The sequence below is a fragment of the Solea solea genome, chromosome 7, assembly GCF_958295425.1.
Source record: "Solea solea chromosome 7, fSolSol10.1, whole genome shotgun sequence".
In the NCBI taxonomy this organism is placed as follows: domain Eukaryota; kingdom Metazoa; phylum Chordata; class Actinopteri; order Pleuronectiformes; family Soleidae; genus Solea; species Solea solea.
Window position 1 is genome coordinate 13191868 of NC_081140.1, and position 24664 is coordinate 13216531.

Below are 24664 nucleotides of genomic sequence, written 5' to 3' on the forward strand. Positions count from 1 at the left end.
TGTCATCATTCTTTTTTTGATGCCAAAAACTCATATGACATAACAAAATAAAGGATTATATTTTAAGTACTCCGGACTACTTTCTGGAGTTTGTTTTGTTTGAGTGATCAAATATGAAGTGCCCCCATAGACTACACAGGAGAGTTTGACAACCTTTTTGTTGTGTCATGCACTAAAATGTGCTGACTGACAACAAGACACTACAATACAAAACATAAAAAAAAGAGTTTAATGCAAAAACTAGTTATTACATGATCAGGGAATGAAGTCTGGAATCATCACATGGAGAAAACAAGGTGAAACCAAAACTTTGCAAGCATGATGACAACATTTGAAGTGGTAATTCATTTTATGCTCTATAAGTTTTCAATTTCGCCCTATGTCAGCTGAGAGCACTGCAACCCCCGCGACCCTCATGTGGAGGATAAAGCGGTAGAAGATGGATAATTTTGACTATATGTAAAACAGACATTTTTCAAGAGAGATAAAAGAATCAAACTTTTGATTTATGCATGTGTTATTTAGTCAATCTAAGAAATTTGGCGGCCCCAAGAATATCTCCCACAACCCATGGGTCCTGACCCACTCTCCCTGGGAAATGACTGACCGAAACTGTTGAGTTGCATTAGTTATACTTGTGTTTGACAGAAATAAATACAGAAATATGAAGGTTGTAGGATTTCTTTAGCCAATGGAACGAGAATATTGTTAAATAAACGTTAACCGTCAGAATACTGGAAAGAAAGTGTTACTGTATGGATTGTTGGGAAAGACATGTGTGCTGTACCCTGTCATCACACTCAGCCAGAGGGTGTCAGAGACCCTTTCATCTTTGCCAAAGGAGACATCTGCACCTACAAGCCCCTTCTTGCTTCTTTCTCCTGTGGCTGTGACATTTCTTTCTTTTTTTTAATTTGATCAGTCATAGAATCTAGTACAAACTCAGCCTGCATATGATAAAGTACTTAAACTGTTCCCTTTGTGTAAAGGGGTGTAAATCAATGGCTGCACTATTAGTAGTATAAAAACAGCTGTTATAGTACTATAGTGTACTCCTATAAATCCTACTCACTGGTCCTTCAAAAGTACATGCAGCATGTTATCAAATACTTTTGAAAAAGTATATGTTGTATGTGTATATGTCTTTTCATCCAAATATAAACATTATCATTCACAATGGTGGATCTGTTTTATTATCATTCTTACAGTCTCACAGAGTTCAAGAGTCAACATTTTTTCTTTGGAGCTGAGGATCAATCCAAAATGTAAAATATATGTTGCGATTACATTTTTCCAGATCCGACCAAAAGCATAAAGACACAGTAGTGTGTGTGGCTACTCCGAGTTGGTGAGAGGGGGCCCCCCTCAAATCAAATTCTGCTTAGGGCCCCATAGAGGCTTGGGCCGGTACTGCATTTATATTTATTTAGAACTGATAATAAACATTGTACATTAAAATATCAATTACTTGAACATTGATTCAGAAACTGAACAAATACAAGCAGCGGCGTGACACTGGGTATTATAGATATAATATTTTGTTGCTTTTGTTTTATTTAACTCATACAAATATTTATGTATGCATGTATATTTGTTTTATTTTTTATTTTTGGAACGTACGGTCGCACGACTGCGTTGTCTTCCCGTACACTTGACGTACTTGGCCGCCTCTCGAACGCCGGAAGTAGTCGCTGGGTTGTTGCACTAGCTCTGCTGTCATGTGATTGCTCGTCTGCTGTTGACAGCGGCTGCTTTCTCTCGGATGAAGCTGAAATAAGTCCGCGTAGAAAAGGAAAGTTTTATGTTTTTCGTGGAGGAGGAAACACGGCTCGTTTGTGACGGAGACCAGGGAAGCTGCGGTTGTGTAGCTTCGACCATCGGACGCTGCCATGGGTTGCTGTTGCAGCAACGAGGGCGAGCCCACAGAGGTAGCTGTTAGCTCCTGGTGGCTAAAATTGTTTAGATAAATACCAGACAGGTTTTTAAAAAACCAAACAAAATACAACCTATGTGTTATACTTCATTCATTGAATGTGTTTCACACATGAAATAGTGTTTTAGGAAAACGCTATCGACGTTCACATGGTGTTGTTGTTTGGTAGTTTTAAGTTACATTAGCCTATATTGACCAGCTCTAGCTAACTAGCCTTAGCCTTCGGGTAAGGCCTGGTCCAAAGCTGACTGTGTCCACTAGATCAAATGATCATAATTGACATGTATATACAGCTGTATGTTCACGAACAAGTCGTACATGTTGCACTTTATGTACAGATCAGCAAAGCATGGTAATGAGGCTAAACCTTGGAAACAGATAGTTTCAAAACAACATAGAAAGGATTGAGTTACTAGTAATCTAAAAGATACTAAGTTGTGACATTAGGAGGCATGGTGACAAATGGAATGTCTGATGTCCCTGGCACCACGTTGTATTTTCTCTCAAGATTCTAAGCTATTTTTAGTTTACGGAAATTAGTCAGTTGCTAAAAGGTTTTCCTCATGCCACTTGTCTTCTCTTCACTATAGCAAAAGGAGTACAGGATTACAGGAAAAATAACTCATTTCAAGAAGATGAATACCATATAACCTCAGCTAGAATATTTTTATGTATTTTAATTAAATCAGTGTGATCTACTGAAGAAGTATTAGTTGTAGCTGTATTCAGATGTACTGTAGTTCAGTATACATACAGCTTAGAGAATGAGTAACTTGGTTTAGGACACTTGGACCCTGTTCAGACATGGTATTTACCTCCATCCTGAAATATTCAATAACAAGTGGGTGATCAATTCTTTTGCAGATGTGACAATAAATGTATCCTCAAGATGCATTAATGTACAGCGGATGTCCTCTGACCTGGTTTCTCGCAGCAAACATTATTTACAGCAGTGTCTGTGATGACACTGATAGCCACATATTTTCTTTCTAATTGTTTAGATTGTATTTCATGTTTTGGCTGTGTCAGCAGTGCTTTGATTTACTCAGCTCCTCGTGACAATTGTCACAGGCACACCAAAACTCAGTCACAACGACGGCAGACATATCTGGACTGTCAAACTCATAAAATCTCTCAGGTCTTTTCTCACATCTCTCAGATGTTAATACCAGGTCTTAATGGGTCGTTAGATGTCTATTTTTTTAGAGGAAGGAATGAGTTCAACTAGAAATTAAAATGTCATAGGATGCGATTATTAAATTTTTTAATATATAAACCTCAGGTTTTGTGATTAATTCATTTTTGAATAAAAAGTTAATAGATTTGAATTATATTAATGGTATTCCTTTTCATTGTATTTGATAGTTTCACTGTAACTACAGCATAATGTGTGAAACTGTTATGAGCAGTAACAGTCCTCATTTTATTGTATATTTGTATTCTCACTAACCTGTTTGCTGATTCTCAATGTAAGCCACTGATCCCCCACACCATACCACACCCCAACCCCGTCAGCAAACCCCCGAATGGGACCGACTGGATTACTACCAACGTCCCCTCAGCACGGACAGATGAACAGGCCCTCCTCACATCTATCCTCCACAAGACAGCACAGTAAGACACTTGTGCAACCACAGATGGGTCATATTCATATGTTCTGTGACTGTAAAGCAGTAAATAATTTATTCCTTAAATAAACATGCTGTTATTTTCTTCTTGTCAGAAACATCATAGATGTCTCAGCAGCTGACTCTGTCATGATGGAGCAGCATGAATACATGGACAAAGCTCGGCAATACAGGTACGTGTGTTGCACTTCTGCAGTTTTTTTGTTTTGCTTTCTGTGTGTGGGACTCAGAATTTTGTATCGTCATGACATGAATGAGAAAGTGTCCTTAAAGTTGTTTGGTTTTTAAATCATGGCTTAAAATCACAGAGCTTAAGTTTGTACTGTGAGCCACCAATAATGCTTTTAGGAATTGCGTGTAATTTCAGTTACATCTCATTAAATGAAGGACTGCAATTTAAACTAATAAGATGTTTCGGTATTAAAGTGTACAGTTTGGTATGTAAATCTGTTGCGGATAGGAAGTGTGAAATTGTGTAATTTTTTCAATCCAACAGCTGAAATGATGCAACGAAAAAATGCTGTACTTTAAACTTTTCCTCTAGTGTTACAATAAACATCCAATGTAGTGACACCTAGTGGCAGTCGTTACACATACGAAAACATTAGTCCAGAGCAGGGTTTCTCACTCCTGGTCCTGGAGAGCCACTGTCCTGCATGTATTAGGTGTTGCCCTGCTCCAACACACCTGATTCAAATAAATGGGTCGTTATCAGGCTTCAGCAGAGCTTACTGAAGAGCTGACCATTGGAATCAGGTGTGTTTGAGCAGGGAAACATCTAAAACATGCAGGACAGTGGCTCTCCAGGACCAGGAGTGAAAAACCCTGGTCCAGAGTAATCTACGAGTTGGAAGAGATACAGTGATTTGTTCTAGGCCAACTGTGTTTAATTTCGAAACTGCACTATAGTTTGTGTCAATGCAACAGCCCCAGTAAACTTCTGCTTTTTAATTTTGTTTTCAGTACAAAGCTGGCTGTGTTGAGCAACAGTGTGTCTCAGAAGAAAGCTCTCATTCTACCCTCCCTCACTAGTCAGCCCCACCAAGTGCTTGCGAGTGACCTGGTGCCATATTCAGATGTTCAGCAGGTAATCATACTCTTTGTATGTATGGAGGATATTTTGGCATCTTTGCAGGGCCTGTTGTGTTGCTTTTTGTTGTGTGTTACTTCCTCGTTGGCTGCATTAATCATCAGAGACATATTTCTTTGGAAAGGGTATGCAACACTTGGAGCTGTGTGGTATTTCCCTGTGTGTGTGGGTGTGACCAAATGTGTGTCCTAAAATAGATCTTAGTGACATCTAATACTTTTCTGTTACTGACTGTATTTGTTTGTCTAATATTTCATTGATGTGATGTGAGATTGTGAAATTAAGTTAGTTTGCACTCTTCTCATAAACTCTGTTTGTCTCCCTTATTCCCCACAGGTGGCCAAGATAGCAGCTTATGCTTACAGTGCAATCTCTCAAATCAAAGTGGATGCTAAAGAAGAACTGGTGGTGCAGTTTGCCATTCCTTGATTCTGCAATCTGGCCTGCATATTACTCCTTCCATCCCGCTCGCTCTGTGTCACTCCTGCACCCTCACCCTTTTTATTAAAGCATCTCTGTCCTTCTGCTTTTCTTTTTTAGCAACACCTCTAACAAAGACAGACACGATGTTAGGATTGCACACTATGGCTATCCATTACTGTATTTAATTATGGCTCAATGACATTGTGTGTGATGGAAGAAGGTCCACTGTAGACAGGCAACTGGGGTGTGATCTCATATTTACAACAAGGCCTCTTCAGTATCTTTATGTGTGGATCCAAGGCTTTGTCAGAACCAGCTGCGGACAAATCATCGTTCATCCTTCTTGCTGATCTCTTTAATGTTTTTAAACAACTGTCTGGGTGTCTTTATTTTGTTAGTTTTTCTGGCCTGTACTAAGGCAAGCAAAGCTAGCTGTACACCCCTGACTGTTATCCAGAGGCATGGAACAATGTACTGTGTATCTACCTGGACAGAGCTGCTGGATGTTTGGCACAAAACATCGGCTATTGCTGTCTATACTAATATACAGTCTGAAATAGAACAAGATAAATGATTTATCTCTGTGGCGTGTAACGATGGAGTGCACAGCAAGACATATATATGTACATCTGAGCCAAAGCACTTTCTGTTAAGGTCAAGATGTCATTTAAAATTAGCAGGTCATAATGGTGTAGTCCTGCTGTATCTGCTTATCAAACATCCCACAGAAATCTGGTGTCATTCTGCATCAACATGGAAGTGTAAACAAAACTTGGTAAATTGTAATACAGTGTATAATCTGTTAAGTGGCCTGTCCATGGCTGGTATGCTGTGGTGGGTGAGGATGTAAACACAAGCAGGGTGAGTGCCGACAGGGCCCATTAATCAAACGGGATCAGGAACGGATTGAGATTTTCTCTGTTCAAGTTTTTACAAACAATTAGTCCTCTGCTGTTTTCTAATTTAAAAAAAAATGATTTGGCAAAGTTGGTCAAAGACCTACAGATATCTAACAGCAGCAGAAGCATACAGAGATAAAGCGTGTGTGTGTGTGTGTAAGGGGGGGGTGGGGCCTGCAGGGAGAGATGGTGTGTTTTCTTGCCTTTGTACGGAATTCTTTCATTGAATATAATAACAGAAGTTGAGCATGTACAAAGTTCCTCTTTTTGTAGAGAGTTAAGGGTCAGGATTGGCTGAGGTCTTGTGGTCATTAAAACATTTTATGTAACACAAGAACACTTAAAGCCTGAAGAGCTTTTTGCTGCCGATTGAGTTGTTCCTATTAATAAACTAACCATTGTAGCAGCGCGGGGGAGCTTTAACAATCTATGTATCACAGCAGATAAAATGATCCAAAACCTTTCCGTGATTATTTATTTGTGTTTTAAATGTGTTTTTGCTCATGACTACGTGCGGGCAGAGAGCATGGTGAGCCGCTCTTAAGCCTCTAAAGGGATGATCTTCAAGGCTGTGACTATTTTAACCATGCAATTAATTTGAGATTTTTTTTGTTTTGCAAGGGGTTCATCACATTGTTCTCTCTTCTTTTTTTTTTTTTCTGTTTTGTCACTCAAATGTGTAATACTACCTGAAATATGTTTGTAATATCTTAGGCTAGTACAACAATATTTTGTTTTTTGTTTTGTTTTAAGTTTGGGGGGTTAATTCAATAAAGACTTTCAACATGAACACCTGTAATATTTTTTCTGCATGAACATCCGCACAGTACAGTTATTCACAGTCATAGACAATGATAACTGGTGTTTTTCATTATGTCATGATAAGGTTCATGTGTCTGTAGAGTGCGAGCTAATATTTTTAATGTAGTTTCATCCTAAAACGGAAATATTGAGGATCACCTACTGTTTACGCTCAGTAACTAGGTTTACGTGGAAAGCCCCATTCCAAGTCTGCACTACTGTAAATATTCATGTCTCCAAATATAAATATAAAAAAACATTTGAAAGGTCATACTCCGCATAAGCGGTAAACAGATGAAGACACAGATTATATGTACAAATCAGATAATATATGTGATGTTGAATTTGTTTTTACTGCACTATTTGTAATGTAAACATGATTCAGACGATGTTGTACATAATATGAAGAGAATACTATCAATGTTAACATAGTGACTGACTCTTCTGGATAGATCAAATGCGGACTTCTTTTTGGACTATCCAATAATAAAAGGTGAATTTCAGCAGATAAACACCATATAGAAATACATATATTCCGTTTTTCAGTGGTCAATGAAGGACACAGGTCATTTGAATGAGACTATTATTTCAACACACCACATGATGCAGATGAGCCAGCAGTCACTGTAGAGTGTCGAAGCTGTTTCTCCTGTGGTTGTTGTTGTGATACCAGATGTTTGCCATGACTCTCTCTTGCTGTGTCACAGCACTGAAGTCCATTGTCTTTAACCGAGGCAGAGCAGATATTACACGTTTCCTGAACACAGAAACACATACACATTCACACATGTGCACAACATAGGTTATGTTTTATGTCTACAGGATGTTGAAATTGTCTGCAAACTGTGGAGCAACAAATAGTATATATTGAGATGAATGAATCACAAAGTTTTATTGATTGATGAGAAATTGGTTCATTGGGTTTGCAGCAGCTGTGTGTGTTTGTGTGTTTGAAGGCCATGCAGAATAGGGTAGGATGTAATTTGAGCTTGACCTGCTCTTTAACACCTGTTAACCTACCTACTTGCTTGCCACAACACACTTTATTATTTACTTTATTACTGTTATTATTATAATACAAGAACTTGTTATATTCTTATAAAGCATCAAAACAATTTATGTGTAACAATATTTAATTCAGACAAATTAAACCTGTAAGATTTGTTGGCCTCTATGGCATTTCCGTGTAGAGTGATGGTGTGTAGATATGGCAACACTCCCAATTTCTCCACCTCTGACAGAATAAAAATGCTGTTACCATGAAGATACAACACACGAAGCTCATGCAGCTCACACAGAACCTGGAACAAAAACACAAGTAAATTTGTCCATACTGCATATGTGTAAACATTACGTTTTTTAAATATTCAGCATATAACATTTTTTGTATTACTACACAAGAACTCACATGGTCAATGTGTGTGATTTTGTTGAATGAAAGGTCGAGCCAGGCGAGCTGTGAAGGCTCAGCCAAGAAGTGGTTGATGGTCATCTGGAGTTCATCAAGGTCAACAATGTTGTTGTTATTGAGACGCAGGCAGTGACTGTTGTATTTCATCTGTGAATTTCTCTTTAAAGGCCGCAGGCCTCTCGTGGGTTCTACTGACCAGGCATCTGAGACCAGAGTGAATAATCAGTGCAGTTCAATGGATTTTTGTTCAGAAAAAAAAAGAAAAAAAAAAAAGAAGTATAAATTAAAGGCAAAAATTATGAAGTAAATAATGTTTTAATGATTATTTGATCAAAAACTACAATATAATATACATTTAATTATTCAACAATTATTTGGACTTTTGAATGTATGATTAGTACAATGTATGCAGTACACTGAAATATGCAGCCAATACAGTAAAGTAGAATGAAGAATGTGATAGACATATTGTACCACCTGTCAAACTGCTGATGTGTTTAAAAGATAAATCCACTGGAGCGCCATACATTTTCACACCTGTAGAATTGTCACTCGCCTATAGGAGGACAGTGACGTCATGAGCAATTCAACTTGAGCCAACAAATGACAATTTTCATTTTAAAAACAACAAAAACACTACAGCAGCCTCCATAAGCTCAAAGCTATAGTTATAAATAACTTTATGTTTATTAATATATATATGTATAGTCTAGTCAGGTAACGATCATGCAACTATCACAATAACAATCGTTATTGCCATGATATAATTAATTCACTGATATGATGCACTTACCCACAATGTAAGGCAACAATAACACCAACAAGTTGGGTTGCTTCAATTATGTAGAACACCTACCGTCGATTACTGAAGTTACCTGTCTGTCCAGCAGGATAAAACAACCTGTTTCCATAGAAACGGTCAGGTAGACCTACGTCATTGGGTTCGTGGTTTAACTCGATTACATTTACGAATGCCCTTGAATTACAACATCAGCATTAACGTTTGCTGAGTCAAATCAGTCGATGTTATAAACACGGAGTGTATAATAATCAAAATATAATCAAAATAAACTATATTTCTGGTTTGTTAGAAATCCAATTGATTTTTAATCGGCGTATGCCGACAGTCATCCGGGTTGGCGGAGTCAGCAGTCAGTACTCTTCCTAAAACGGGACTAACTCGAGTCTGGTCAAGTAAAATATGTTTATTAAGACAAAGTCAAATGATGGAAACGTATGATAAAACAATTGTAAAGCCAAAAGAAGATAGGACTATGTGTGACTGAACTTTTATTTCCCCGCCCATCTTCCTCGCTCCGCACAGCAAGGTGTAATTATCAAATGCACTCCCTGGGTGCGTCCCAGCCTTCTTGTCCAATCACATTCACTTGTTTTGTGACGCGTCGATAAGTTAGCTCGGATTGGCTGGTTCAGTCTTTACCGTCTTTTGAATGCTGGCAGTAGCGTTGTCGAGAGAGACTTGTTTATTTTACAGCTGTTGCATCGTGTGGTCGCATGGAATGATAGCAGCTCTCTACAGAACAACCACGTACACAAAAAGTTTTGGTCTTTTAAGGTGAGTCAACGTCGATTCAAACATACGCAAACGCGTCGCCAATTCATATGTTCAGTTGTTAGCTAAGCGATGCTAGTTTGGTTAGACTTTGCTTGTCTTCTCCAGGTTGAAATCCCTTTGAGATAAAGGGTCAGCCACGATGACGATTAACTTGGGTGTGAAGGCTCTTCTCGGCTGGGTAAGTAAACTGTTACTTAAAGAAAATATGTCAGCTTCAGCAAGACTATGTTAGAGATTTACAAGTGTATGGATTTGTGTTTTTACACTATCGACAGGTCAACAGCATTAAAGTGTCCGATCGAGAAGTGACTGTCGATGATTTACAAGATGGGATCGTCTTTCAGAAAGTTATTTACATGCTGTAAGTTCAACCAGTGTTTTCAAATGCTTGGATTTTGTTAACAAGTGAAAGGTCATTGGATGTTGGCCAGCGTGTAGTTTCAATTTAAGCATGCTTCTTTGTCCTTGTTTGGCTGGTTCTTGAATGTGAAAAGCTAGCCATTCCCTGGAGTACTCCCTTTTTACTCTCCTGTTTATGTTATCCCAGGAAAAAGGAAACCAATCCCTGTTTCTATCATTCCACTGAGGATCGCTTCAATCTCATTGCAGACTTTGTGAAAAGTGAGTCTCTTTACATCATTTAATACCCAGGTCCATCTAAACAGCCTTTAGTTTTTTTTTTAACTAAATAAAACATAAATACGTAAATAAAAATGAAGATATAGAAACTTATGTGTAGCATATTATAGATAGTTGCTTTTTATTGTTTTAAACTTTGGTTTTCGATTTAAAATTTGGTCCTGCTTGCTGTTTATTGTTTTGTTAATATTTAACGTTGTATCTGTTTTATTTGACTTCTTGTTTGCTCAGTGATCTGTCAATTTCCAAAAATAAGCAATGTTTACAAATCTTTGCCTTGTTGCTTACTGAAATAAGTCGATATGAAATCCCCAGTTTTTTTTGTCTGAGTTAAACTGGTGTTGTCACACCCAACATCAGCAGTGATTTTGGGCGTGGTGACATCTGGGTGTGGAAAAAGCATTTAAGTTACTCCTAGTGTCAGCAAACAAATGTTGATTAATTTTGTTATCTTCCTTTTATCAGGAGACTGCAGATTGAGTGAAGCTAAAGGCACTTCAATATCTTGGGGCAACATAAGAGATGGCACCAACCTAACAGTAGAAGTTGCAAAGGTACAGACAAGGCAAATAAGAATATACAAATATACAAAAAAAGAAAGTAATAAAAAAAAGAAGCATATTTTGACTTTCTGATTGTTTGTGATATACTAGGTTCTTCTGTTGCTCATATATTATGACATGATGAATGACCGCTGTACTCTGAACATGTTGGAATGTGATGTGGAGGTAAGCAGTGGATAGTTTTTTTCCCTCTCATGTCGTATGTAAACCACTCTTGGTTACAAGGCATTTTCTAAATAACTGTCCTGTACATCATCACATTTTTTTTTTTTTGCCTATTCATATTCCCTCACTCATCTTACAGCGGGAGATAGCAAACTTAACTGGCTCCTTTGTGATGGAGAGTAAGGGCTCTGTCTATCTGAGCAATAGACTTGATGCCTATTTGTCAAGGAAATGTAAGTAGACAATTAAGTATTTCATTTTTAATATGCCTTTTTTAAAGTGAAATGGTGTTGCTTATCCATAATGCTGCTGTGTAATGCAAGTATTTGTCACCTTTTTTCCTTGAATTTAAGGTTTGCCCGTCTCCCGTGAAATATTTGACCAATCAGCAAGCACCTCCTCCTCCAATATGTCAACGATCTCCTCGCTCTCAGAGGACGAGTCCCCTGTATTTCGCCGCACGCAGAAAATCACATTTGTGGATGTGCAAACTGTGGCATCTCCATCAGTAAGGTACTGTATGATTTTGAATTTATCCAATAGATTGCATAGAGGCATGCATCACTTTACATTAACACAAGGTGGTTTGCTTTTATTTTCCTTTTGCATAGAGGAATAAAACCACATTGCATCTGTGTATCAGCTGCATGTTTCTGAAGTGTATTTGTGATGAAAGCCTTTGTGGCAACATACTTCTTTTATTAGTTGCTTCTCTATAGTCACAGTGATGTTAGCCTGTTCATTATAAATCTTTAATAAGGATGATTGACATTTATTCCCACAGCAAGTCTCCTCTGCAGGATATTATGAACACACCAAAGTTTCAGATGAGGAAAATGCAACGTCAGATGATCAAAGAGAGAGACTATAGAGATGGGTTGGAACGTGAGCTGGCCTGCAAGCTTGCTCTAATTGCACAGAAAGGTACTGTTTTTTTTTTTTGCATCAGGAAAAACATTTAGCACTTTCATAGCCTTTGTCTCCCTCCATTTAATGTTTAACAAAGGCTTTGTTAAGTAGATATATTTTGCATCATTATTATCTTCCTTTTTATTTTTTAAATTAAACTTATTTTTTTTCAGAGTCTCATATTAACCAGTTGCAGTATCGTCTGGATAAAATTAAAGAAGAACGAGGGGAATGCGAGCAGGTTGCCAGGGAACAAATCAATGATCTTGAGAACAAGAACGACACGTGAGTAGCCAGACAAAGCTTAGACATTTTTCTTATTTTTGGTTTAACCCCTGTTTTGAGCCATGGTTATGAATGAATGGCAACAATCGTCTTTACAGCAGATATGTGTGTTCCAACAGAATGAACCTTTCTTCTGAACCTTTTTTTGTCACCTATGTTGCATGGGATGTAAAGCTATGCAGTTTTTGTAGCGTTTCTTATGTAGTCATGTTTTAAATGTTTCACATTTTTATGTAGATTAAAAAAGCTGCATTCTCAAATATGTCCAAGATATTAGAAACGTGTCTGAAAAAAATGATTTGCATTTGTTGTCCTAGGTTACAAATGCGTTTTAATGAGATTTTGAAGCAAAATAAAGATTTCCAGAGCACCTCTTCTCTCATGGAGCGTAAAGTGGATGAACTGACAGAAGAAAATGGTGTCCTCTCTTCCCAGGTAGGAACACAAGCAAACAATAATTTTTTCATAGATTTTACAGTTGGTAACCAACTGTTTAGTTCTCACACCTTCACGTGTCAAAATTAGATACTTAGTCAAAAGCTGGCATGTGCATGATATGGCACAGTTCCTATGGCACCTTCATGTCCTAGTATGTTTGTGAATAAGGTCTTGGAAGGTTTTGAAAAAAAAGACACAGTTCCCAATTCTTTGTGCAAAAATAGGAATGTATGCCCAACTTTGGTTATAACTGTCTACTTTCTGCCAATTATATATGACAACTGACAAGTACATCTTGTTATTTGATACTGTAAAATTACATTAATTTACCTTGATCATGGTTTCAGTCTGTGTTTTTGCACTTTTGAATCTTAGTGAATTGAGTTTCAAATCCCTAAATGCGATGTTTAACAATTTGTGGGAACCCAGGTGTATTTTGATGAGATTAAATGTTTTGCAAAACACGCTGTAAAGATTTATTAATATTTATGAATAATTATTATCCATATTTTTCAGGTGCGATCAATTAGTTCACAGCTGGCTGTGTTCAAGACAGAAGTTGGTAGGCTGAGAGAAACCCACACGTCGGCTCAAGAGAAGTGGCACACTGAAGTAAGCCATCTACAATCTGAGCTCAACCAAGCTACAGCTCAAAAGGTACCACATCTACCAACACAAGTGGCATATGGACATATTATACACAGCAATATTATGATGTAATTTTTTATTTGTGTGTAGGGTTTAATTGCCATATGAAACGAAGAATGTTAATCCTCTCAGATGTTTAAATGTGCTGTTATTCTTGTTTCTCAGGAGCTTCTGACTGAACAAATCCAGATCCTTCAGGGAAAAATTTCCTGTTTGGAGGATGAAATAAGCAAAGCCACTAAAGAAGAAGTAGGGGAAAATATGGGGCCTGTAATGGAGGTAAAGTCTACTTGTGCACAGAAGCTATAATTTTCATTTTAATCCCATACAGCTATCGAATTGAATTAAAACAAGTGTAAATTTTATAGTCAAATAGATAGATAATCTTCAATTTTGTATTGGGTGATTACAAATTGTCTTTTCTTGATTTGCCAGAGAGAAATGTTGGAGAGTGAGATCAACAGCTTAAAGAATGAGCTAGTGATGACATCTTGTTCCCTGAAAACGGCTGAGGTGGAGATTGAGGCCAAAACACACCAACTGGTAGAATTCCAACAAGAAATCATTGAACAGAAAGGGCTCCTAATGCAACAGAAATCCCAAACAAAGGAAATAATTGAAGCCAAGGATGAAATTATGGACAAGTTGCAAAAGGAGATCACTGAGCAGCGAACAGTACTTCAACAACAGATCCAGGATCTCAAACTTCAACTTGAACAAGCTGACCAACAGAAAATGGAGCAAATGTCCAGGCTTCAACAGCATATTGCTGCATATGAACAAGAAGTTGAAAAACTAAAAGAAGCCAAGAAAGCAAAGGAAGACCTTCTCCACCACACTGAGGAAAAGGTTCATGATCTTGAGACTAAGTTATCTGCTGCTTATTCTCTCTTGGCTAATAAAGACCAACAGATTAATGGCCTGAAAGAAGAAGTCAATGTTCTTACAGATGAAACCATAAAAATTAAAGGTGAAATTCAAGCCAAAGAGGAAACGCTTGCCAAATTACACCTGGAAAAGTCTAATGAGCAAGAAATTCTTCATATGGAAATTCAGTCTTTAAAAACCCAAGTGATGGACCTTAACTCATTTCTCAAAGTTGCTGAGCAGGAACTTCAAATTAAGCAGGACCTACTGGCTAAATCCCAACAAGAGAATACCCAACATAAGGAGTTACTCCAACAACAGGTAGTCACCTGTGAAGGAGAAGTTCAGAAACTAAATGCAGCGATGCAGGTCAAAACAGAGCAACTTGTTATGTTGAAGAATGAAAGTTCTCAACATTCTGGATTGCTTGAGCAAGAGATCACAGATCTAAGAGACCAAGTAGAAAGTCTGACTGAGTCTCTCAGAAAGTCTGACGAACAAGTTCAAACCCAGCTAGTTCTGCTTAACAATCAGGAGGAAGAGAATTTTCAGCAGAACAAGCTACTGCAGCAACAACTGACAGCATCTGAAGACGGGGTAAGGAGCATGAAGGAGGATATCCATGCAAGGGAGGAACAGATTAACCTGTTGAAAAGTCAAAGTTCAGAGCAATCAGAACTACTTCATCAAGAGATCGGAGACTTAAACAAAAAGGTGGAGGGTCTTTGTTTCTCACTTAGGTCTACTGAGGAAAATTTGCAGTCCAAGGAGATTATGTTTGCCGAACAGCAATTACAGAACTCCCAGCACACCGAGGCTCTACAGACACAGATTGCAGCTTTTCAAGATGAGGTGAAGAGACTAAATGCAGACATTCATGGTAAGGAGGAACAGTTGGTTGAGCTGAAGGCTGAAACTTCTGCAAACACTGAGTTGCTACAACAGGAAATTGAAGGTCTGAACAAACAAATTGAAAGCCTGAGCATTTCTATTGAGATCGCCAAGGAGCAGATTCAAATGAAAGAAAATTTGATTTCAAAGCAACAGCAACAAAGCACTTTGCAGATTGAGGCACTAAAAAAGCACAGTGCTGCATTTGAAGAGGAGGTAAACCAGCTGAGGCAGCAGATCCAAATGAAAGAGGGTGAGGTTGACACCTTAAAGGCTGCGAACTGCAAGGAGTCTCAAATGTTTCTCAAGGAGATCCAAACTCTACGGGATCAAGTGGAAGGTTTGAATAAATCACTAAATACTGCAACAGACCAGGTTCAAAATAAAGAAAACCTGCTGGCTCAGAGGGATTTGGAGATTTCTCATGGAAAAGATGAACTTCAAAAGATGCTGACAACCTCCGAAGAAGAGATGAGAGGTCTTGGCAAACACATCCAGGCGAAAGAGGCGCAACTGGCCTCTTTTAAAGAAGAGGGTGCTGCACATTCTGACATGCTACAGCGAGAAATCACAGGTCTAAAAAACCAACTTAATAATTTGACTGACTCTCTCACAGAGGCTGAGGTGAACATTGAGAATCGGTTAGTTCTGCTTAACAAGAGGGAACAAGAGGGCCGCTGTGAGAAAGACTGTCTGCAACAACAACTGTCTGCTTCTGAAGATCAATTGCAGAGGATGAGGGAGGAGATCCAAGCTAAAAAGGGTGAGCTTGACGCCTTAAAGTCTGAGAGCTGCAGTGCTTCACAAGTGCTACAAAATGAAATCCAAACTCTGAGAGATGAAGTGGGAAGTCTAAGTGAATCACTAAAGACTTCAATCAAGCAGGTTCAAGACAAAGATAGCCTGTTGGCTCAGAAGGAATTAGAAATTTTTGAGGAAAAGGATAAATTTAAGAACATGATGACAACCTCCGAAGAGGAGATGACCTGTCTTAGACAACAGATTAAAGCCAAAGAGGAACAACTGACCACAGTTAAAAATGAGGGCGCTACACATTCTGACATGCTTCAGCAAGAGATCACAGGGCTCACAAAACAACTTGATAGTATGACTGCATCTCTTACAAAGGCTGAGGAGGAAGTCCTGGTCCAGTTAGATCTACTTAACAAAAAGGAGCAGGAGATATCTCATGAGAAGGAACTTCTACAGCAAAAACTGTCTGCTTCTGAAAATCAGGTGCAGAGGATGATGGAGGAGATCCAAGCTAAAGAAACTGAGCTTGACACTGTAAAGGCTGAGAGCTGTAAGAAGTCGGAAGAACTACAAAATGAAATCCAAACTCTGAGAGATCAAGTGGGAAGTTTGAGTGAATTTCTTAAGACTTCAACTGAACAGGTTCAAGTTGGCGAAAACCTGCTGGCTCAGAAGGAAAAGGAAATTTCTCAAGGAAAAGATCATCTTCAGAACATGATGACAACCTATGAAGAGCAGTTAAAGGGTCTCAGAGAACAGATCCAGGCTAAAGAGGAAGAACTGGTCACATTAAAAAAAGAGGGAGCCACACAGTCTGACATGCTACAGCAAGAGATTACCGGTCTGAAAAACCAAATAAATAGTTTGACTGAATTGCTCACAAAGGCTGAAGAGCATGTTCAGACCCAGATAGTTCTTAACGACGAGCAGGAACAGGATCATTTTCATCAGAATAAGCTTCTGCAGCAACAACTGTCGGCTTCTGAAAATCAGGTGCAGAGGGTGAAAGAGGAGATCCAAGCTAAAGAGGCTGAGCTTGACACCGTAAAGGCTGAAAACGGCAAGAAGTCAGAAGATCTACAAAATGAAATCCAAACTCTGAGAGATCAAGTAGTAAGTTTGAGTGAATCTCTTAAGACTTCAACTGAACAGGTTCAAGTTTGCGAAAACCTGCTGGCTCAGAAGGAAAAGGACATTTCTCAAGGAAAAGATCATCTTCAGAACATGATGACAACCTCCGAAGAGGAGATGACCTGTCTTAGACAACAGATTGAGGCCAAGGAGGAACAACTGGCCACACTTAAAAAGGAGGGCACAACACACTCTGACATGCTACAGCAAGAGGTCACAGGTCTCAAAAAAACACTTGATAGTATGACCACATCTCTTACAAAGGCTGAGGAGGAGGTCCTGGTCCAGTTAGATCTACTTGACAAAAAGGAGCAGGAGAGATCTCACGAGAAGGAACTTCTACAGCAACAACTGTCGGCTTCTGAAAATCAGGTGCAGAGGATGATAGAGGAGATCCAAGCTAAAGAAGCTGAGCTTGACACCATAAATTCAGAGAACGGCAAGAAGTCGGAAGAACTACAAAATGAAATCCAAACTCTGAGAGATCAAGTGGGAAGTTTGAGTGAATTTCTTAAGACTTCAGCTGAACAGGTTCAAGTTGGCGAAAACCTGCTGGCTCAGAAGGAAAAGGAAATTTCTCAAGGAAAAGATCATCTTCAGAACATGATGACAACCTCCGAAGAGGTGATGACCTGTCTTAGACAACAGATTGAGGCCAATGAGGAACAACTGTCCACATTTAAAAAGGAGGGCACTACACATTCTGACATGCTACAGCAAGAGATCACAGGTCTCAAAAAAACACTTGATAGTATGACCACATCTCTTACAAAGGCTGAGGAGGAGGTCCTGGTCCAGTTAGATCTACTTGACAAAAAGGAGCAGGAGAGATCTCATGAGAAGGAACTTCTACAGCAACAACTGTCAGCTTCTGAAAATCAGGTGCAGAGGATGATAGAGGAGATCCAAGCTAAAGAAGCTGAGCTTGACACCATAAATTCAGAGAACTGCAAGAAGTCAGAAGAACTACAAAATGAAATCCAAACTCTGAGAGATCAGGTAGTAAGTTTGAGTGAATCTCTTAAGACTTCAACTGAACAGGTTCAAGTTTGCGAAAACCTGCTGGCTCAGAAGGAAAAGGAAATTTCTCAAGTCAAAGATAATCTTCAGAACATGATGACAACCTCCGAAGCGAAGATAAAAGGTCTCGCAGAACAGATACAGGCTAAAGAGTTAGAATTGGCCACAATAAAAATTGAGGGAGACCAAAATCTCAACACTCTCAGAGAAGAGCTTGCTGCCAAAGCTTTCTTGGTGCATAAAGCAAGAGAAGAAGCTGAAACGATGAAAGAGGAGAATTCCAAACAAACTAATGTTCTCCAAGATGAGATCCAGAATCTGAAAGAGCATGCGGAAAATATTTCTCTTGAAGTTGTTGCTAAGGAGCAGATGTTACTTAAAACCCAACAGGAGTCCTCTGAGAAGATAAACAGCCTACAGCAACAGCTCATCACACTAAGTACAGAGATGAACCACCACAAAAAAACACACGCTGCAGATGTCAGACTGCAAGAGGATGCACAGGAGTTGCATGTTGCCACTAAGAGGGAAAAAGAGACTCTATTGGCCAGAATCCATCAGGCAGAAAATAATAATGTCACTCTGGAGAAAGAACTTAAAGCCATGGTCTGTGAGAAGGAGAGACTTGCTCAAGCCAAGCAAGCCATTGAGAGGGAGAATGCAGCCTCTCAGAAACTGGAATCTGCACTGCAGCATGAGCTGGAAGAATTGAAAATGGATAAAGAGAAACTCTTGAAAGACATTGAAAAAGCTGGCGAAATTGAGGCTCACAAGAGGCAGAAACAGCTCTCAGCTAAAACCGAAGCTGTAGAACACTACAAGGCACAGGTAGGTGTTCAATCACTATTTATATAGCCCTTTAAAACACTCAATTACCCAAAGTGCTGTACATAAAATAATTAGACTTGTTCTGATATTTTATTGTAAGTTTGAATTGTTGTCACAAACGGTCCACACAAAGCAGTTTTTTATTTTCTTCCTGCTTTTTATTGGCCAGTAAAATGTATATTTTATTCCTGTACTGTAGTTTTGTGTTTGGTTTATCTGCTCTGGTCTGAGAGACAAATATCAAAATAACTTTTCTATTTTTATCACAATGTCACAGATGGAGAAAGCAGTAAATCATTACAATGGCAAGAAGCAGCTTCTCCAGGAAAGCCAACAAGAAGTGGCTGAACTCAAACATTCCTTGGAGGTCAAAGGGTGTGAAATAAAGACATTTATTGCAGAGAATAAGCTGCTTCAACAGGAACTGGAGAAAGCTCAAACCAATGAAAAAAAACTTTTGAACACAGTGGCCAATTTGAAGGCACAGGTTAGTGTTGTATTTTGAAGCATGGGAAGTAAATAGACATTCCACTAAGATGAAAATCAAATTATTTTTACCTACTGTAGTCACTTTGTACCTTTTCCTTTCGTTTTACCCTGATCTGTCTCTCTGTCCATGTTTAGTTGGTCTTGGCTGACCGTAATCTACAGGTACAGAATAAGATCCATGGTAGAGAAGGAAGCACAACAGAGGTTTGTTATTTGGATGTTCCCAACAAAAACTTGAGTAATCAGACCATGGTAAAGAGGACCATCAGCTCTGACAGCCTGGACCAAAGTGCTCTAGAAGACTCTCTGAATGACACAAGGTAAAATTCCTCCTGGAGAATTTGCATCTCCTGCATTTTATGTAAATGAAAACTGATATGTCTAGGGCTCATCTATAGTATTAAACTGATTTAGGGTGTTTATTTTTGGTGATTGTATTTGCTTTGAAATTTGATAACTTTCAAAATGTTGTCCTTTTTGTTAGGTGTACACATCAAAATGCAGCCTCCAATATAGTTATTTTACAATATGCATTCTTGCCGACATTTGACAAGATTTAATCACGTGCTACATCACCCTATAATACTGACTTTACTTACTCTGAAGAGTTGCACAACTAACACCAACTTCTTAGTTAGATGGAAAGAACAACGGGAATAACTTGGTGTTACGTTGTTTGACTTTCCATCTTTGAATGTTGGCTAATTGCACTGCTCTAAACATAGAAGAAATACAACTCGGCAGAGAAGCTACAAAACCTTAACTCGGAGTGGGTCTTTATTCTCATTGTAATATGGCTCTAAACTGTTTGTAGGAAACTTTCAGCACCTGATGTGTCAAGCACACCACTTGTTCGAAGTTCAGAACGCTTGGCAGCCAAACGACGTGGTCTTCAGGCAGAGTCTCTGGAAACGCTCTACTTCACACCTATAAGCACCAGACAGGTTAACAGGTTAGTTGCACACGTCTTTGATTATTCCCCTGATTTAGTCTGTGTTCTGTATTGGGTGTACAGGGGTCTTAATAGAATTGTAATGGGATTGGTTTTCTTTTCCCCCCCATACTATACAATTAAGATGCTTGTTTTATTGTGCAGGACCAGTACAGAGAACCAAATGGAGCTGGATTCAGCTCGGAGAAATCCAAGTTCATCTGTTAAACGGCGCAGGACGACTCAGGTTATTAACATCACCCTGACCAAGGTGGAGGAAACACAGATGTGCACTGCATGTTTTGCATGTTCACACCATCACATTGTGTTTAAGACTTTGATAGATGATACACTTGGAATTCTGTTAATTGTGAAGTTTTAGATGTTTGTTATTTTTTTGGCACTTCTAATTTAGTTTGATAATGTGTTTATTAACAATTGTTTTGCAAATTAACAAATGTCTCCAGTTGTCCTTTCAAAACATGAAGATTCATTCACTCACTGCAGTAATATTGTAGCAATAAGTGATTATCTTGTCTCTTATCTATAGAAAACCCCAGGTGGCAATGAAGGTGATGAGTCTTTCTACAGTATGGCCTCAGCTCGCTCTCAACCAAACCTCTTCACTGCTCGCGCTGCACAGCCTGTGTCCATGGAGCTGTTCAGCACACCTGCCAAAATGACCAGTGCTGCCAGCGACCAACTCATGGGTCTTCCCGGGTACAGACGGAGCACAATTCATTCACAGAGTAAGTAGAACACAGCCTGAGGCACCAGAGGTTGTACTTGATTGTTAGATTTGCTCATACAGTAGTCAATAGTAGTTCAGCTGAGTAATTTCTGTAATTTCTGTAATTTCTTTTAATTGGGAATTGTATTTTTTTGTGTCCTCAGCCGCTAGTACATTTTGCGTGGGGGCAGAAAATGAGCCAGAAGGCGCACCTGATGACTGGATGAGGATAGCTGAGCTGCAGGCCAGGAACAAGGCCTGTCTTCCTCACCTGAAGAGCAGCTACCCTGTGGAATCAGAGGTAAGCAAAGAGGGATGCTATACATCATGCATACATTCAACTAGGGGTGGGAGATGTGGCAAAAATATCACATCACAATTGTATTACAGCAAAGTTGCAGTCATTTACATTGTTTATTTAACTATCAATTTTTTTAATTTTATTTTTTATACAGTTTTTCAACTTACTGAACAGTGCAACCAAAGTATTTACCAAAAAAAAAACAGTTCCATAAAATGAAGGTCAATTTTTTTGTTTGTTTTGTTTTGAGCCATGGCTTCCCGCTACACTATGCATCTAACAGGGTGCGGAATGAGGAATCCATGGCACTACCCATAGTTTGCTATGATTAGTTGATTGCCGTTTCTCTTAGGCGGGCATGAAGCGGACAAGCAAATGTTATTTGGCTGCGAGCATTGAACAACAATGGATAGGATGTGCCCTTTAGACCATACTATGACGATCTCTCAGATTGTCAGCACGATCTAATATTGTCATATTGCCCACCCCTACATTCAGCGCTATGGCATTAGAAGTAAAAACAGTGATGAATGTGGAAATATACTGCAGATGTGACCAAAATATGAACATTAATTTACTCACTAATCTCTATTGTAGATCTGATTATACTAAAATCATATTATCCAGACTACTACTCAGACTGAATAATTTTTTTTTTTTTTAAATCGCTTTCTTTCTGTTTTTTAAGGCTGGCCATGGCAGTGTATTCATTTTCACCGATGAAGAAGTCCGTATGGGTGACCCAACTGACACAATCCGCCGTGCTTCCATGATGCCTGGTCAGCTTCAGGACTCTCTCGTCTCCCATCGGCAATCTCTCATGATGGGGCAGGCGGGTGTTGCTGCCAACACTCGTTCTCATCGTCTGTCCCTGATGCCTGGCCAGCTGCCGTCAAAAGTGGCCAGCTCTTCTCAGCTGAGGAGCCCAAATGGCACAAAACGGTCTTCATCTACTTTGTCTCTACCTCAATTTTCACCTGAGGTTAGTTTTCCTTTTGTGTAATAAACCTTTATTTTTGAAAAAACAAATTGTCACAGGCATACCAGTTACCATGGTAATTAGATTTAGATTTGATTTATTTCAGTCAATAAAAAACATGAAACAAAATGACAACAGATTATAAGATGCTGTAAAATGGTAGTTATCTTGCCTAATTATATACCATATCTGTCAATTCTCAAACACCCAAGCATAAGTAAATAACTCTTTAAGATATAATAAATCAAGCAGATATTTAACTTTCCTGAAATGATTTTGTCATGTCTCAATCTGGCAGAAAAAGGTGAAGGCCAGCTGTTTCCCCCGTCCCCTCACCCCCAAAAACAAGAACGTGATCAGTGGACGTAGCAACTCCCAGCTTCACCCAGTACCCAGTCCAGTGAGTTTAAAACAAACTCTCTCTCTCTCACTCACACACACACACACACACACACACACACGCATTCCTTGACCTTCAGCCATGCTTTCATTTTGCAGTTGTATTCACCATGTTCTGACTGTTTCTAAAAGTTTACTTATTATTCTCTCAGGCTGATCGGAGACAGTCCATGGTGTTCACTATTGACAACACCCCTAAGAAGAACAACTACCTGAAGAAAGGGCTAAACAAACTGCGCAACTCCACCTCTATCATGCCTGCAGATCCTCAGGCTGGTGTAGGAAGAGCGGGCAGAGCCGGGAGCTTTAAGTCACCTCAGGTGACAAGTAAAGTAGGTCGCAGGAAGTCTCCACAAACCACCAACAAGACTGGAAAGTCCCCTGGACTGACGGCTAGTGCTCGCAAGGTAAACACACTGTGACAAATGAATTTTAGAACACATAATTGTTTCTGACTCCACGGAGTGGGAGTGAAGTATTGTTTTTAGTGGCTCTGTGTGTCTGTTGGTTTGTGTTTCCGCACTTTCCAATATGACCAACAGAGGCTGACAGAGGCTTGTTGCGTGAATGGGGTGAAGTCTGCCATCTCTGATTGCCTCGTTATCTGAATGTTTTCAAAGCTGCACTGTTTATGTTGGTCTTTTTTTTTTTATTTACTGTGACTTTGATATCATGAATGAAATGATGAAAATATCGATAACATGGTTCTCATAACAGCAGATGTTATTAGAAGTAGGAGCTAAAACATGAAGTGCTTTTAATTTGAAAGGAATGTGGAAGGGACTACAACAAGTCCAGCCAGAGTGGTATTTTACCGCCCCCTGCTGTGAGCAGACAAGTACATCATGTTACTGCTATTGTGTACAGTTGTAATATAGGGGACGTTTTGACTTGCCAAAGAGCTACATTTGTCAGTTTTTGTAGAGTACAGAACATTCTATCACATTATCATTACCACCATTTAAAATGATCACAAACTGATGATCAAATGATCATAACTGCACAATGTGAACATTGTTTTCAGAAGCCTGGGTCTGTAAGTGAAGAAAACCTTCAAGGAAGTTTCAAAAGGTCAATATAGTTTTAGTTTATGCTGGTGCTAATGACGGCAGGTGTTAAAACTGGTTGTTGGTTCTCACAGTGTGGCATATTAGCTCACGGTGTAGGTTCTTTCTACTTTTGTCTTGGTTTCTCACCATGGGTGTTCACTGTCCATGCATTTCCCTCATGTGGAACACTAACTACGGATTCTATTAAATGTCACATTGTATTGAAACATGTGTCTGTGTGACCTGTGGTTTAATCTTTTTTTGTTTAATCTCTTTTTATTCCCACAGATAATGAGGAGGATGAAGGTGTGAGGACTGGTTACCAAAATGGATTTTTGATCCTACTTTATCATACTTTTCTTTTTTGTTGCCTTTTTTTAAGAAGTCTTGTCTTAATTGACCTTTATTTTCTCTGTAATTATTTGCATGTTTTGTAAATAAAATATGTACCAAAAAAAAAGATGGAAAAGCCTGCCTGATGAGTCCTTAACAATTATCATAGTTGAGTCTGATGTAGGTGCACATTGTGTTTGGTCAAATATGTTGACAAGAGATTGAGGCGCCTTTTTATAAAGAGTTACAGGAAGAGTATTCCTGTATAATTAATGCCAAGGCACTTTATTCCAATGGTGGAGGACCTTAAAGTATGGATATATACAGTTGAAACCAGAAGTTTACATATACTATATAAAAAGACACATGCTTTTTTTTCTCACTGTCTGACATTAAATCAGACAATCACTTTTCCTGTTTTAGGTCTGTTAGGATTACCAAAATTGTTTATATTTGCTAAATGCCAGAATAATGAAAAGGATTTTTTAGACAATCTTTTATTAGTTTCTTCAAAGTCAGAAGTCATGAGGAATGAATCAGACTTGTGCAAGTCCA

The 24664-nt window shown here is 38.8% G+C and overlaps 3 protein-coding genes across 5 annotated transcripts; 2 read left to right on the forward strand and 1 right to left on the reverse strand.

Annotated features, from left to right (window-relative positions):
* Positions 1-1675: 1675 nt before the first annotated feature.
* Positions 1676-6763, forward strand: lamtor1 (late endosomal/lysosomal adaptor, MAPK and MTOR activator 1). Its single transcript, XM_058634865.1, has 5 exons — positions 1676-1928; positions 3408-3547; positions 3657-3734; positions 4525-4648; positions 4988-6763. The coding sequence occupies exons 1-5, from the start codon at positions 1890-1892 to the stop codon at positions 5078-5080; spliced, it is 474 nt and encodes a 157-aa protein (XP_058490848.1). The 5' UTR covers positions 1676-1889; the 3' UTR covers positions 5081-6763.
* A 345-nt stretch (positions 6764-7108) lies between these two features.
* On the reverse strand, positions 7109-9201 carry lrrc51 (leucine rich repeat containing 51). The gene is made up of 5 exons (XM_058634587.1): positions 9042-9201; positions 8663-8741; positions 8183-8388; positions 7927-8075; positions 7109-7531 (listed from the first exon to the last, which is right to left on the reverse strand). Exons 2-5 carry the CDS (start codon positions 8712-8714, stop codon positions 7396-7398), a joined length of 543 nt encoding a protein of 180 aa, XP_058490570.1. The 5' UTR covers positions 8715-8741; positions 9042-9201; the 3' UTR covers positions 7109-7395.
* Positions 9202-9646: 445 nt separating this feature from the next.
* On the forward strand, positions 9647-24241 carry numa1 (nuclear mitotic apparatus protein 1). Of its 3 annotated transcripts, none has more exons than XM_058633848.1 (24): positions 9647-9761; positions 9867-9939; positions 10037-10122; positions 10309-10382; positions 10866-10954; positions 11054-11128; positions 11268-11361; positions 11482-11641; positions 11913-12052; positions 12211-12322; positions 12640-12757; positions 13277-13417; positions 13574-13687; positions 13844-18898; positions 19176-19385; positions 19523-19707; positions 20202-20339; positions 20484-20589; positions 20869-21067; positions 21213-21349; positions 22038-22331; positions 22627-22728; positions 22880-23134; positions 24065-24241. In XM_058633848.1, exons 2-24 carry the CDS (start codon positions 9901-9903, stop codon positions 24086-24088), a joined length of 7947 nt encoding a protein of 2648 aa, XP_058489831.1. In that variant the 5' UTR covers positions 9647-9761; positions 9867-9900; the 3' UTR covers positions 24089-24241. The 3 variants fall into 3 exon arrangements, with proteins under 3 accessions (XP_058489831.1, XP_058489830.1, XP_058489829.1); XM_058633847.1 differs by lacking the exon at positions 24065-24241 and adding an exon at positions 23752-23996 and having other exon boundaries at positions 20484-20565; XM_058633846.1 differs by lacking the exon at positions 24065-24241 and adding an exon at positions 23752-23995.
* The last annotated feature ends 423 nt before the right edge of the window (positions 24242-24664 follow it).